The following is a 14,351-nucleotide window of genomic DNA, read 5'->3' as shown; positions in this document are numbered from 1 at the left end:
GGATGAGCAAGTATGTCCATTTTGTACTTCAAACTGTCTATATATAGGTGTATTGTGTCACTTTTAAACTGTTTCAATTGTAATCCTTCAGACTTTCCATTAAAAAGCAATGAATGGCATGGACAACAGCTTTGGAAGCTTACTGTCCCAACATGGCAGGCCTAATTTTCTGGGATCAGGGAAGATTAGCTCTGTTGGGGCTTCGCTAAAACTCTGCAGAGCAGAGCCTGTCACACACACCACTCTATTGGGGCAGCTGGGATAGGTGGGCAACATTAGCGCATCGAGCATTTAACCACATTTATTTAAAAGAAAACAATAGGTATTTGCTTTTTATTCATATTAACCAACATATTGATTAATTAATAAAGCTCTTGAGTCTCTAGTGTTTTAACATCAAGTAAAGGAAAGTATTTGTTCTCTTTTACTTATAAAAAAAAATAGAAATGCAGACAATTATCTCCCTCAAATGTCAATTTAAAGTGTGTAATAACGCATGAAATTACAACAACTCCCAGACGTTTTAAGAACCATCATGAGACTAACACGGTGTGTCAGTTAGTCACTGAACACTTTATCAAACTGATATGACACAAGAAAAGCTAAATATGGAAGTTTAGTCTTCTTGGATTATTGTGGTGATGATATGATATCATTTAAATAATCTACTTTCCTCAATTTATATTTTAAATGCACAACATTTATTTATTAAGTATATTTTACTTAAGGTTATAACTTTAAGCATTTAGGGAGGAGTATATTTTCAGGATTTCTGAATTCAATAAAAAATCATTAGAAGAGTTAATGGAGTATTGCATGGGATGAGATGCTTTAGTGCATCTGACACAGAATCAGTGAGAAGCTGCGTCCTGGCTAACATGATTTACCATAAATCCATTTAAAATCCTTTGAGCAAGTGTCTATTAATGTGTCTCCATCCCCAAAGATAATATAGTGCAGATGTGTGTGTTTGCGTTTATAGGATATGACTGCAGTGTTAAGGCAGGACTTACTGGAAGCTTAGCTGACTGTTTTATCTTTGGATCCAGTGCTATTCAGACTTCCCCACAGAAAAGTCAGGATAATGTTGAGATTTCCTTAATTTGCTTGAGTCTTACAATTTTAACTTTGAGAAACTTGGATTATGATCTCAATAAATTTAACTTAAAGAGTCAAATAAATGCTGTAAACATAACTTTAGTTAGATCGTGTGTTGAAGCAGGACAGAAGCTCGGCTAATTTACTGAGAAACGTTTAACTGACAACTAATTCTGATTTGAAGAGTTTCAGTCGGGTTTCAGAATTCATCAAAGTACAGAAACAGCATTAGTGAAGTAACAAAGTAGACTCATCTCTGTGCTTCTCCTGCTAGATCTCAGTGTTCAATACTTTTGGCCATAATATTTTATTACAGAGATTAGAGCATGTATTACTGCTCTGCAGTGTTTTGAGTCATATCTACCTAATAGACTCCAATTTAATCATGTAAATGGGGAATCTTCTTCACACACTACACTAAATTATGGAGTTCCACACGGTCCTGTTCTAGGACCAATTCTGTTTACATTATACATGCATCTCATTAGGCAGTAGCATTAGAAGACAGCATAGTTGTTCACTGCTATGCAGATGACACCCAGCTCTATCTACCTCTGAAGCCAGATGGCACATACCAATTAGCTTGACTGCAGGAATGCCTTTAACACGTAAAGACCTGCTTCTAAAGTCAGATAAAACTGAGGTTATTGTATTTACCACTAAAAATATTAATAACATGGCGTCCGACCAGAATAATAGTCTGGATGGCATTGCCTTGGCCTCCAGTAACACTGTGAGGACTCTTGGAGTCGTTTTCGTCCCCATTTTGCATTCAGGAGACAGACACTCTCTCTACTTTTAAGATTAGGCTTAAAACTTTGCTTTTGGATAAAACATGTAGTTAGGGCTGGATATGTGTTTCATCTTCACTCACCTTTTTAACTGTTTACACACAACTCTGCATTTAATGATTAGTTATTATTCATCTCTGGCTCTGCTCCAGAGTATGTGTTTTGTCTTGTCTCTGTCACCCCCCTACTGTTTCTGCTGGAGGTTTCTTCCTGTTAAAAGGGAGTTTTTTCTTCCCACTGTCGCCAAGTGCTTGTTCATTAGGTGTGTGTGTTGTTTGATTGCTACTGCCTTCTCTCTTATATTTTTGGAATTTTATCTTTCATGATAAACTTTCTGGACATACCTTCGTGGTCTGCAAAGTGAAGTCAAAGCAGAAGTGCCTTAAACCTGCTTTTTTTTTTTTAATGATCAGCAAGAGGAGGCTCCTCTGCCTGTGTAATAGTCAACTGCTTTAAGATCTCAGTCAACACTTCCCCCCAAAGTTTATGGGCCCACTCACTTGTTTAAAGTCATAATGAATACAATATGAAGATGGTACTTTCAGCTGCTCCCTTATTTCCCAGGGGCTGGATCTGCATGTTTGATTTGGCACCAGTTTCATGGAGAATGCCCTTCCTCACACAGCCCTCCGTTTATCAGGGCTCAGGACTGGCACTAGGAATAGACAGGCCTGTGAGCCCCTGATGCTGGCTCCGGGTAGCTTTCACATTTAAAGTGAATGTGATGATACCATGGAGCTGATGCTAAATATAATATGAAAGTCATTTAGTAAATTACAGTTGTTATTATTATGTCAGAAACCGGGATAAATCAGGATATGCCAGTTAGCTAACAATAGGTCAATCAGAAGTCATTAGCTGATGAGCATGAGGTGTTTCTTGTATTTTTAATCAGATTCACTTTCATCATATCATGTCCAGTTTCAAGAAAACCAGATGGAGACGGAAAAATGCAAATCTGAGGCTCCAAAACAGAACTACAGCCCACGAGTTCATACAAATAAAACTGGGACATTTTTTAACTTCAGACTGTAGGTCAATATTTGATTAAGCCACCTTAGAAATGATAAAAGAATGTTCACTGTAATTTCATGGATTAATAATGCATTTACAGACAAATAATAGTGATGTACTTGCTAGTTTCCTCTTGTAATAAACATGCATTTTAAGCATTATGACAACAGCAAACTGTAACATATGCTTCATAAACAAATGGCCCTCTCAACTCTTGCATTCCATTTGAGGGTAAATTCCACCTGATGGATTGAACTTTGACTTTTTATAATTACTCCTTCTCACAGCAGAGGAAATGATATGGTAATACTGAGAAAGAATATCCGTGTGATATGGGCATTTTGTCTGGGAGTGCATCACAGACAGTCTAATTGGCGCTGATTTAATAGCCTCCTAATGTCACTTGAAGGTCTGGCAACAGCTGTGATTATAATTGGTTTTGGGAAGACAAGCGTGGGCCTAACAGGCAAAGGGACTTACACTACCCCGACCCCTCTGTCATGTCTCAACACGGCAGCAAATGTGCATGTTGAAGTCTGACTGTGAAAAGGCCATGAGATATGAATTTAAGGGTTGCGGGATGAAAAAGAAGAAGCAGGGAGAAAATCCCCATCAGCTGCTTGTGCGGTGCAAAGACCGAAGCTTTGACCCGACGGAAAACAGATCTGACGATGAGCGCACATACACAGGGTGAGAGGTCAACGGGAAAGAAAAGGATCCGCATCAAAGTACAACTGCAAAGCACACTTCCAATAAATTCTTTAAAAATCTAATCATGTTGCCACAAACATGTGCAAGAAGCTTTCTGTTGAGCTCATAGTCAGCTTTGTTGGACTAGGATTAAGCCCAGCACAGATTTGTGTCATTTCTGAGCCAAAGCTGCTGCTGCAAAGAAAGAAAGCGCCCCACTGCATTTAGATTGACAACACGATTGATCTGCACACAATGAGCGATAGTGGAAGGTGTTGATGGAGCCTGACAGCATCGTCAGTCTGAATGAAGCTTAGTTTTAGCTTTCACTGCTCCTCGGTTAGAATTAAAAAGAAAGTAAAAAGAAAGCACAGAAGCAGATTTTTTTATTATATTTCTTTATTTTTATTATTACACGACACTTCTGCCAACAGATGTACAACAGAGTGAAGCACTGTTGTGACAATAAATCAGTGCGAAATATGTGAATAAATTCAAAAGAAACAACAAAATCAAACAAAAAGCAACAAAAAGGAAAATATTACTTCCTGATATATTGCATCCCTAATGTTCTTCAAGAAGCCCAAACCAAACCTCAAAAACTTTGTGTCACAGTTATGCAAGATATGATCATTTACAAACTGTTGATAACTTTTTGATTGTGGAGAAAATCCCCCCAAAACAAAAAGAAAAACAGAAAAGTACTGTGATCTGCCCCCTAGTGTTGATAATCCTCCTCCTCAGTCTGGTACATATTAAAGAGGTCTAACATGAGGTTTCACTTGTGTAAAAATGTATAGTTTGTATAGTTTTATATATATATATATATACATATATATATTCTGTGTAAGAGCCTTTTAATCCAGAAATCAATGTGTTCCCCTGTGGATGGTCCACAGAGCAGTCAGCGCTGAGAGCCCCCTCTCCTCCAGGAATGAGGGTGGTGTCTGGCCTCGGAGGGCCAAGCGGCTGCTGTGTTTGCTTTTCTAATCTGATTTCCAAAGGAGGAACTACAACAGGTGCACAGGCGGAAGGGATATTAATAAATCAATACTGGCTGGTGGTAAGATCGCAGTCCCTCTTTGTTGTCTGTTAGACATGATTACATAATGGTTGAGATTTTCTTCCAAAGGAAAGGACGGTGGAAATTATCCAGCAAATGGTGAACTGTGCGTTTTTTAATGATACAATCAGCCTGTGGATAAGGGCTGTCTAAAAACACTTATGCATTATGGCTGAGCTCAGTCTTCATGGACTCGCTGACAATGAGGCGAAAGTGTTTTGAATTCAATTTTCATCAGCAGATGATCAGACGAGTCTATCAGGAAGGAATATGTCACAGACTGATACAGATAGCTATGATTTTTGGGCATAAAGCCCCACAAATTGACAAAGACTAAATATTTTTGATATGTTAAACCTCTCTCAAAACATCATACATCAGTGACGGCAAAGAGAGACAAAAGTGTAGCAATTTAGGAGAAAGAATATTGGAAAGACCAGGTAATACAATATCTACAAAAATGAGATTTGATAAAGTTTTGTCAACACAATACATCCAGCTCCTGCTACAGTAGAACACACCAGTCTATACACTGCTCTCCTACCCATTGATTTAACCCATTGATTTTTCCTTCAAACACTATTTCCCTGCCTTAGAAAATAATCACCAAATAATAGATTACTTGAAAGATAGATTACATGGTTTAATCTGAAATTCTGGTATTTGATCATTCATCTGTAGTGGAAAAGTTACTCCTGCTGCTGGCGTTTGGTGAATTAGACGTCTTGCCAGCCTATGAAAACAGTTTCCATCCACACAGTTTCTTCCTGTCACCTTATTAATCAGTCCAAATACTCGAGGCTCAATAGTCTGAGCAGCTGCCTCCAGAATGAAAGGTCAAGAGTTTGTCCTTCTCCGTCTCTGTCTATCTGCCACCTTTATTCACTCATTTTCTTTAAGGTGTAGAATGATACTGAAGTCTCCCAAGCTATAAAACATCACAGACACCTGTGCTTTCATACTGCCTTTGCACACGCCTCGTGGCTGCTTGTAATTCACTCCTAAACCATCTCACCTGGATTTAGGTCATGTGATTGCTGAGGTCATTGCTCAGTGAGCTCCTCACAGAGCCTGGGGGTATTTTAGCTCCTTCCTCCTTCTTAAAAAACTGATCCCGCTAAGCTGGGATGGGACGTCGCCGCAGGATGTTGTGGTATCCATGGTGATTTCAAATTCTGAAAAGATGTCCAACAGTTTCAGTAGATAATTCATCCCTACACCAGTGTCTCCTCCATGCTTTATGATGGTAACGATTAATGCAGACACCATCTGTTCACCTTCTCAGCATCTAATTAAAACAGCTGATCTGACATCAGACCAAAGTCCAGGTTTCCACGAGTCTAACATCTGTTAGACACTTCATTTTGTTTCTTTATCTCAGCAGTTTTTACCAGTTTAATGATCCCTCATTAATTTCTTTGCAGCATTTCCACATGTCCAGACCTTGTGATGTGTCTCCGGATTGAACTGCAAAAAGCACCGAGGTGAGCTCTGACCCGAGGTACTGGTAACTGCTGTGCTTTTGGAAGCTGATCTTCTGCCGCAGGGGAAACTGCTGCTCTTCTTTTCCTGGGGTGGTTCTTATGGGAGCCGGTCTCATCATAGATTTTTGTAGCTGCACTTAAAGAAACACCTGCTTGCAGTTTTTTTAAAGAATGTTACCTAAAGTTAATTTTAATTGCATTGTATAAAACTGCAGGCACAGAGTCACCAACACATTTATGATCACGTGTGACCTGGAGACTCCCTCTGCTGCTTCAAATCCTCCCCGTCTGCTGTCCCTCCCAAACAAGCAACTTCCGTGTCCTCCTTTAAATCTCATCTCCTGGCTTTTAATTACAGTATTCTTTTTCAATGTTAAGTGTTTCAAAGTGAGCTATAAAAATTAAACCCATAATCACCCACATTCTCTTTCTTTTCTATATTTTAAGACATTAAACATCATGTTTTTTTAAAAGTAAGTGAACAAAGTTAATATTTTTTAGCCTGCTGTGGTGTCATTCATGAATCATGAACACTGTCGTAGTTACATGAGGCTGTCTTCTTGTTTGATGGCAGATGCTCCCTTCACCCTGGCCAAAAAGGCTAAAATGACCAAAGAAAAAGTGGAAAACAGTTAAACATGAGAGGTTTTTGGACAACGTTTGTGTTTTTTCCATTGTTTAAGCACTGCTTCCAGCCCAGAGTGATGCCTTAAATCCCCTATAGCTGCAGAAAAGGCGAACATTGTTATCTTTTTACAAAAAATGGCTAAACAGGAGAGGTTTTCGGACAAAGTTTGCGTTCTCCATTCTTTAAGCACCGGTTCGAGCACCGTTTAAGCACCGGCACCGTTTCAAAAGTACCGGTTTGGTACTGGTATCGGATAAAACCTAAACGATACCCATCCCTATTCATGATCCTGCAGCTTGTACCCAACTAGAGCAGCTTTGCATGATTCTCTGTTCAATAACAATCCTTATTTAGCCCATACTGGGTCTTGGTGCCGTCCCTCCAATCCTCTCATTGAAACCAGCTGTTTTAGCCCACATCACTCTTCTTTTAAGGCCGAGTTCTTCTGATTGGCTACTCGAGGTGAACACATTATAGATATGACGTGCTCTGTGGCATGTTACAGAGAAAACAGTGGTAAAGAAGACAGGCTGAAACTAAGAATTTAGAGTCTTCCGAGTCTGAAGCCTTAATGTGTGACGCACATGCATGTTGACACATTATTTGAAAGTTTAGCCATGTTTGATATGAAGAGAAAAAAAAAAAAGAATAGGTCCACTTTTAATTTAAAAATCAAACATTAAAAACATGAAGCTAAATGTTTGTCATTCAAGCTTGAAATAAAAAAAAAAAAACTATATCGAGGTCATTTGGCTGTGTGTGGGTTTGTTTGTTTTTTATTCCACAGTTTGCAAAATGATCACAGAGTCATAGAAAGTAAGATGCAAATATCAGGCATACTGCACACCACCGAGTGTCACTGCAGATATGTATCTTTATGGAGTAGTGTAACCACAATAAATAAAAGCCCAGATAAGACGGCAGTGGTGCAGAGACACGCCTGAGGATGAGTCCGCTTTAATGGGCTGCTGCTCATTTTCCCTTCTTGAACCTCCTCATGTGTGCCGCTATCGAGTTGGTGATCTCCACACTTCTTTTGTTCTGTCCGAAATAATCCACGAACTCTCCGTCGGGTCCCACGAGGTACATGATGATTGTGTGATCGACCTGCAGAAGACAGACACATAAATTTAGTAACTGAAGGAAATCATGAGTTCTGGGAGCTGATTGAGAGCAGACGGTAACTCACGATGTAGTCGTTGTCTTCATCCTTTGGCCCCTGACTGAAGTACACTCTGTACGCTCTGGAAACTTCATTGATCTGAGCCGTCGTTCCCGTCAGACCGATCAGCTTTGGGGAAAACTCTGAAAGATGAGACAGTAAGAAAGTTTAACACCTAGAAACACAGGAGTAAAGCAGCTAAATGACGGCATAATAATCAGATTTTATCAAGAAGCTCTAATCAACACAAACCACTTTCACCTGCAGACCTGCAACCACAACTCCAAAAACAAAAACTTTATTTATTTGCAACTTTTTGTCCCTGATCTGAATCTGTGCACACCTGCATTGTTTTTGCTTTCAACACCTATCCCATTCAGTGTCATTGGAGCTCGAGGCCACACAGAACCCAGGACCACCTCACTGTCAGGCATCAGTGCTAACCACTGCAACACTGCTCACATAAGTCACGATATTTCTTATTCTCCTCAATCATTAAAAAGCACAAACAGACCAAACAGAATCAATTCTTGTCCTCTCACAGTCTGACCATCAGGTGATGCTGGCTCAGAGTGCTTTTTAGGGACATCGATCTGTGTACAGTAAAGGTTTTGTGTTACGTTACTTGACAGAAATGTCTGCACGTGTCTGTCTGCTGTTATTTTTGACCACTGGATGAACAGAAATGTGTTGATTTTCCTTCCACCTCAAGGCGCTTTATATTGTAAGGTAGACCCTATGATAATATATACACAGAAAAACCCAACCATCATATGACCCCCTATCAGCAAGCACTTTGGCGACAGTGGGAAGGAAAAACTTCCTTTTAACAGGAAGAAACCTCCGGCAGAACCAGGCTCAGGGAGGGCAGCAGTCTGGTTGGGGTGAGGGAAGGAAGACAGGATAAAAGACATGCTGTTAGGTTCTAGCATCAGTTTATCAGACTTGGTATTTAGCTACAAAAGAGTGTTTGTACATATAAATACACACACAGAAGCACTAAGGTGTTATGAAAATGAAAAATATTCTATTTGTCTAATAGAAGTCTAATAGTTCTATAAAAGCAGGGGTTCAGTTGATACCTCTGCTTTTCTTCTGAGAAGATGAATTACAAAAATTACAGAAAACTAAGCTGGAGTTGTGACGTCATAGTGGAAAATGTTGTCATGTGCGTGTACTGAGGCACAGTTTGATCACGTTGCTTTCTTACCTTTCACATATGTAGCTAAGGCCTCTGGTGTGTCCCTGTCGGGGTCGATGGTGATGAGGATCGGCGTCAAGTTTGGCAAAGTTTTTATTTTGTCTGCAAAACAACAACAAAAAAAGCCAGATGTTGAGTAAAATCAGGACTTTGACTTCTCGCTGCAAATAAAAAACGGTTTAAATACCTATTTCATCCACCACTTCGATCATCTTCTCCAGTTCATCGGGGCAGATGTCGGGGCAGTGAGTGAACCCGAAGTAGATGAGGATCCACTGGCCGAGGAAGTCCTCGCTCTTGGTGGGCTTGTTGTTGTGATCGATGAGTGAGAACGGGCCTCCCAGCGCCGCCTTCCCTATCGACTTGTTCCTCTCTTTTTCAATCACTGCCAATTGCAACACAGTCACAGAGGAGGGGCATTTAGGACCCCTATCACTTTATCTAACCTTTATATCTATAAAATACACAGTCTGTCTGCTGTTTCTTTCTATACAGGCATTGAAGTTTAGTCTTAGAGCGCATTAACCAGTGAAATACTTACTTTCTTCCTTTTCTTTCTTAAAATATTTCATCCCTCCGAGCAGCGCACCACCGATGGCAAACGTTACTGCTAAAGATTTCCACGTCACAGGCTTTAAAGAGGAAGCACAAAGGAAGCAAAAGGACTGAACGGGTATAGTTATACAGATATTTATGTCTTGACATTCTCTACCTGCAAATAAACTCTTGGTAAGCTTATTTTAACAGCTCCGTATCCTTTGGGTCACCTTAAATAAATCAGTTATAGCTGAGTTGGGGAGAAGACTGCTACAGACTGCTGCTACAGGCCCTAATGTCAGTCATGTCCCTGCCCTATATGACAAAAGAAACCTTTAAAACGTAGTTAATGTCTGAAAATTTCAATTGAGAACAAATGGAGTTGATCACGCTGGGGATCAGCTGTAACATAAACGTTTAACTCTTACCCCAGACGTCTTTGGCTTATCTCCTGATGAGGGTGGAGGAGGCATCGAGGAAAACCTTCTTAAGCTGTGTTGATTCTGCCATTGCGTTGCTCTGCAGGTGTGCCGCTGACTCCCATTCACCTGTCAATGAGCAAGCACAGGAAGCTGTGAGTTGATTTAAGTCATAAAATATAAAAATGCTGCAGTTAAATATGGCCACAGTTTCAAATGAGGTCAGTGGATACAGGGGTGGTGTCATCAATGCGGCTGATGCATTTCTCTTTGCTAAGATGGGCAGTAATGTTAAAGCAGCCTCTTAACTACTTAAAGTCACTGCTGTAAGTCTGGAAAACAAAGGCATTTATCTCTGATTTCAGGAACAGCAGCGCCCCCGTCTGCAGCAATGATAACTGCACTGAGAGTCATCTCTACTCTTGGACCTCTAACAGCTCAGCGCTCATAAATGAGGCAAAGGTTACTGCTTTAAAGTGATCTTTCCACAGAATCTCTTTTATCTTCTCCTCTTGTCTCAGCTGAAAGACGCTGGATTTCGCTGCTGCCCTGAAGGTTCAATCTAAAATCCAGGTTTGTGACAGTAAGCTTTACATACAGTAGGCATTACATATGGACCAGCGTAATAATTACACTGCTTAATTAGCTACACTCCCCTATTAGCATTACCAAAGCTGCTACATTATTATTATTACCATCTTATTTGTATGTACTTTTTATATTTAGTGGTGTTTGACAGTGGGTGGGTTGTCACATTTAGGAATAGACAGATTTACACAGTCAATATAAAAAGTAATCAAAGACGTCCTGGCCTGCTGTTATTAATAACTGGTTGATGAGGAAGGATTGTCAGCTAACGCAGCTGAGCTGTGCTCTCCAGGTTATAAAAGCCGGCCCAGGTGACCTGCTCAGTCTCTTCCATTCCACCAGGTATCAACTCTCCTTGATGTTTGTGTCTTGGTTAGTTTATGTTTAATAAATCATCTTTTATTAAAGTACACATCTTTTGTGGACTCCCTCCTTGTTGCCTACTTTGACACAAATGACACACAATTCAACTCACACCGGACACACACACACAAAAATACTACGAGGTCGATAAAGGACACAAAGGTTTAATCTTAAAGTTCCTGATGGGCTGATCACACCAGTCGCGTTGTGTTTCCCAGGTCACGGAAATCAAGAGCTAATATTTCATCAAATACACTGATCGCCCACAGCTGTGACATCAATATCAACAAGCACCAATGTTCACAAGGTCTGTGGCTCATCTAGTTTCCAAACTAGGTTAAGGTGGTGCTGTTAGGAGGTGAAGCAGGTGTAAATGGAGATGGTTCTAAATTATTGAGTACCCGCCCCCCCGCGCGCGCGATACAGACAGCAAAATTATTTGCCAATGAGTATTTTAAAACTATTTGAAATTGTTGTCACTACACAAAACCTGGTTAAACTACAAAGAAAGACCGGGATCATCTGACTGTTTGCCACATGACTCTAACTGTTAAATGTTTCAATGAAGTGTGCTAGCTCCGCGGACACAGGCAGGTTTGACCTACCAGGTAGCAGTGAGTTCTCCGCGGGGACAGCGTGTGTTTCAGGGCCGACTGCCTCGGTAAAGCGCCGAGTGTGAGCTTCGCCGGACTCTGTAAGACTCTGCTGTGAAGCAGCCGGCAGCCCAGGCTGTGATACAGCACACTCAGAGCCATGGTTGGACCTGAACAGAACCGCTACAACAAGCAGGAAGCCGCTACAGCTTTGGTAAAGCATGAGAAGTGAACAGGAACTCTGCGGACTGGCTTCTGTTCTCAGATCAGTTATACTGCAGCGGTGCTAGTTTTAAATAGCCCACAAGGCGCTAAAGTGGCTGATCTCAGATCCGTAGCCAGGGAACGGTTACTAAACACAGGAAAATACGTCACAACCTTCTTCTTCTACGGTCTCATTTGGCCGTGTCTATGCTGCCACCCGAAGAATGGAAAAGGTTTACTTTTAGACTAGACTGGTCTTAAATTCACTTTATTTTACTTGATTTAACAGAAGATAAAGTTTAAATAATAAACGTTTTTTATTTTTATTAATTATTTTACAAAAGTGTTCAATAAAAACTCAAACGGATCAGTGCATTTTAGCTGTCATAGATTTGTGTTTAATCATGTTTCATCAGCCAAAACAGGCTGATGTCTAAATGGCAGTCGTACAGTGTGGAGGCCAGTCTGATCTCAGATCCTTGTTGATGTGGTAATAAAGCCAGGCCACAAATGGGAAGACTGTGATGGCAGCAGCTGTGGAGACTCTCAGTATCCCGATAGGAGCTCTGACAAAATGAGGAGATGAGGGGGGAGGAAAGGAAAACAGAGAGCAGATGAAATATAAAGGACAAAGTATGGTTGAGTTATAGGCTCAATGTAGGCAGAAAAAAGAAGAACAACAACAAAAACAACAGACAAAAAGAAAAAAAAAATTAACAATGCTAAATTTATTAGCTGAGATTAAATTTTAAAAAAAAAAGAGAAACATGAAGAGGATATTCTTTTGACACAAAAATATGAGGTAACATTTGGATATTCTCTGAGTTTACCTCAGAAAAATGAACAGAAAAATCACTAGGATTAAATTGTTTTTCTAAGAAATCTCACAGTAATTATTATAATATATTATATATACACACACACACAGACACACACAGAGAAAAAAAAAACTATACAAAGTTAAGTTTTTTGAAAGTTAAAAAAAAATATAATCAAAAAGTTAAGAAAAAACAAAACAACAAAAGACAAAAATATTTTGTAAAGTTCTCAGTATAAGATGGAAATGAGATTCAAACTAAATCTGTTACCTTCCAGAGTGGCGACACAGGAGGAGCCAAATTGCAGTCAAAACGAGACCTGAAAATTCTCTAAAGGGATAAAAACTATTAAATATCCATGTATAAAAATAATAATCTGCAAAATATGTTACATTAGTGTTTCATACAGAATTAAACTATAATGATACAGCAGAATGCCTTTAATGAAGTGAAGCTTCATTATACTTATATCGTCTGACAGGCAGCACATTTTTTTTGAATGGAGAGCCTAAATATGCGTAAACGGTTTGTTTTTCTCAGATCGGGTGAGGTGTGGCGTACCTGCCCTCCTCCTTCTGGAAGATCTGTGCGGTTTTCTCTTTGTACAGCGTCCATCCCAACATGGCACTGATCGCACTGGAAATCAGCACATGAAGGTCAGCAACACGCCTCCAGGGCAAAGTCTCTGAAAAGGAAACAAAAATAATGAAGGCAAAACAATTGAAATTACAACCCAAACTCTGCAACGAGCTGCACAGTCAGGATACAGCCGCAGGGTGGCGCTACGTGCACTGGGGAAATGCACGAGTAAAGTTCAGCAGCAAAGTAAGATACCAGCTTCATGCACGTTAATATGAGGACTTTATTGTTAATAAGCGAAGCATCTACTGGCAAATGACTCCAAACTCATCCCTGTACCTGTCACACGAGGCTTCACAGCAATACACGCACTCAGGACTGCAGGGACGCCGTAACCAGCCTGAAAAAGAGGGTGGTGTTTATAATAAACTGTGCAAAAAGATCAAAATGTCTACAAACATGGACCAAAAAAAAAAAGTGTACTCTTGTGTAAACTTACCATCCATAAACCTGCATCTGGATCATTGATCTGCAGCGGAAGTCAGGACATAGTTATTGATCACAGTTCAAAGAAGTGCTGAGAGAACAAGAAATCAAACTCTCACCTGGACGTACGACGCCAGAGCGAAGAACAAACACATGAAAACGTTGCAGATTTGCCAAACAACACGAAGCCACGGCTTCCTCTGCTTACAAACTTCTCCCATAGCTGCTTATTGTTTCACTCCCCCGCCCGGGCCAACGGGACGTGCACACGTTTTAAAGCAGGCGCACCTGCAGTTCCGCAAGGCTGTCAAATTGGTCAAAACCGTGATGGGTTCGTTCGATATATATCACGTCTGCTGACGGATGCATCGACCACAGGCGGTGTAAACGACACTCACTATCGCGTTGTTTCTTTATTTTATTTATATATTTACTTTTTATTTTGTTTAATTTTCCAAAATTTGCACAAAAAAGTAATTAAAGTTGTTAATTTAATATGTCATATCCCGCAAGCATCTTCTAAAACAAACAAACAAACAAACGTGTACGTAAGCATCAAATAAACCTGGCACCCTTTTATTCCTGGACACCTTGATCGTTAAATCGAGCACACATTTCAAAAGTCCGCAATGA

At 40.2% G+C, this 14,351-nt stretch overlaps 2 protein-coding genes across 2 annotated transcripts; both read right to left on the bottom strand.

Annotated features, from left to right (window-relative positions):
- Window positions 1–7,516: 7,516 nt before the first annotated feature.
- Window positions 7,517–11,975, bottom strand: LOC120740254 (protein SCO1 homolog, mitochondrial). The gene is made up of 7 exons (XM_040042483.1): window positions 11,644–11,975; window positions 10,097–10,216; window positions 9,673–9,763; window positions 9,319–9,516; window positions 9,141–9,233; window positions 7,958–8,073; window positions 7,517–7,875 (listed from the first exon to the last, which is right to left on the bottom strand). Exons 1-7 carry the CDS (start codon window positions 11,791–11,793, stop codon window positions 7,741–7,743), a joined length of 903 nt encoding a protein of 300 aa, XP_039898417.1. The 5' UTR covers window positions 11,794–11,975; the 3' UTR covers window positions 7,517–7,740.
- Window positions 11,976–12,253: 278 nt separating this feature from the next.
- tmem220 (transmembrane protein 220) lies at window positions 12,254–13,988 on the bottom strand. Its single transcript, XM_040042497.1, has 6 exons — window positions 13,838–13,988; window positions 13,732–13,761; window positions 13,572–13,632; window positions 13,215–13,338; window positions 12,924–12,983; window positions 12,254–12,401 (listed from the first exon to the last, which is right to left on the bottom strand). Exons 1-6 carry the CDS (start codon window positions 13,937–13,939, stop codon window positions 12,269–12,271), a joined length of 510 nt encoding a protein of 169 aa, XP_039898431.1. The 5' UTR covers window positions 13,940–13,988; the 3' UTR covers window positions 12,254–12,268.
- Window positions 13,989–14,351: the final 363 nt, after the last annotated feature.

The sequence above is a fragment of the Simochromis diagramma genome, unplaced genomic scaffold (assembly GCF_900408965.1).
Source record: "Simochromis diagramma unplaced genomic scaffold, fSimDia1.1 OVJJ01000321.1, whole genome shotgun sequence".
Classification (NCBI taxonomy): Eukaryota; Metazoa; Chordata; class Actinopteri; order Cichliformes; family Cichlidae; genus Simochromis; species Simochromis diagramma.
This window is presented reverse-complemented; position numbering and strand designations above follow the sequence as displayed.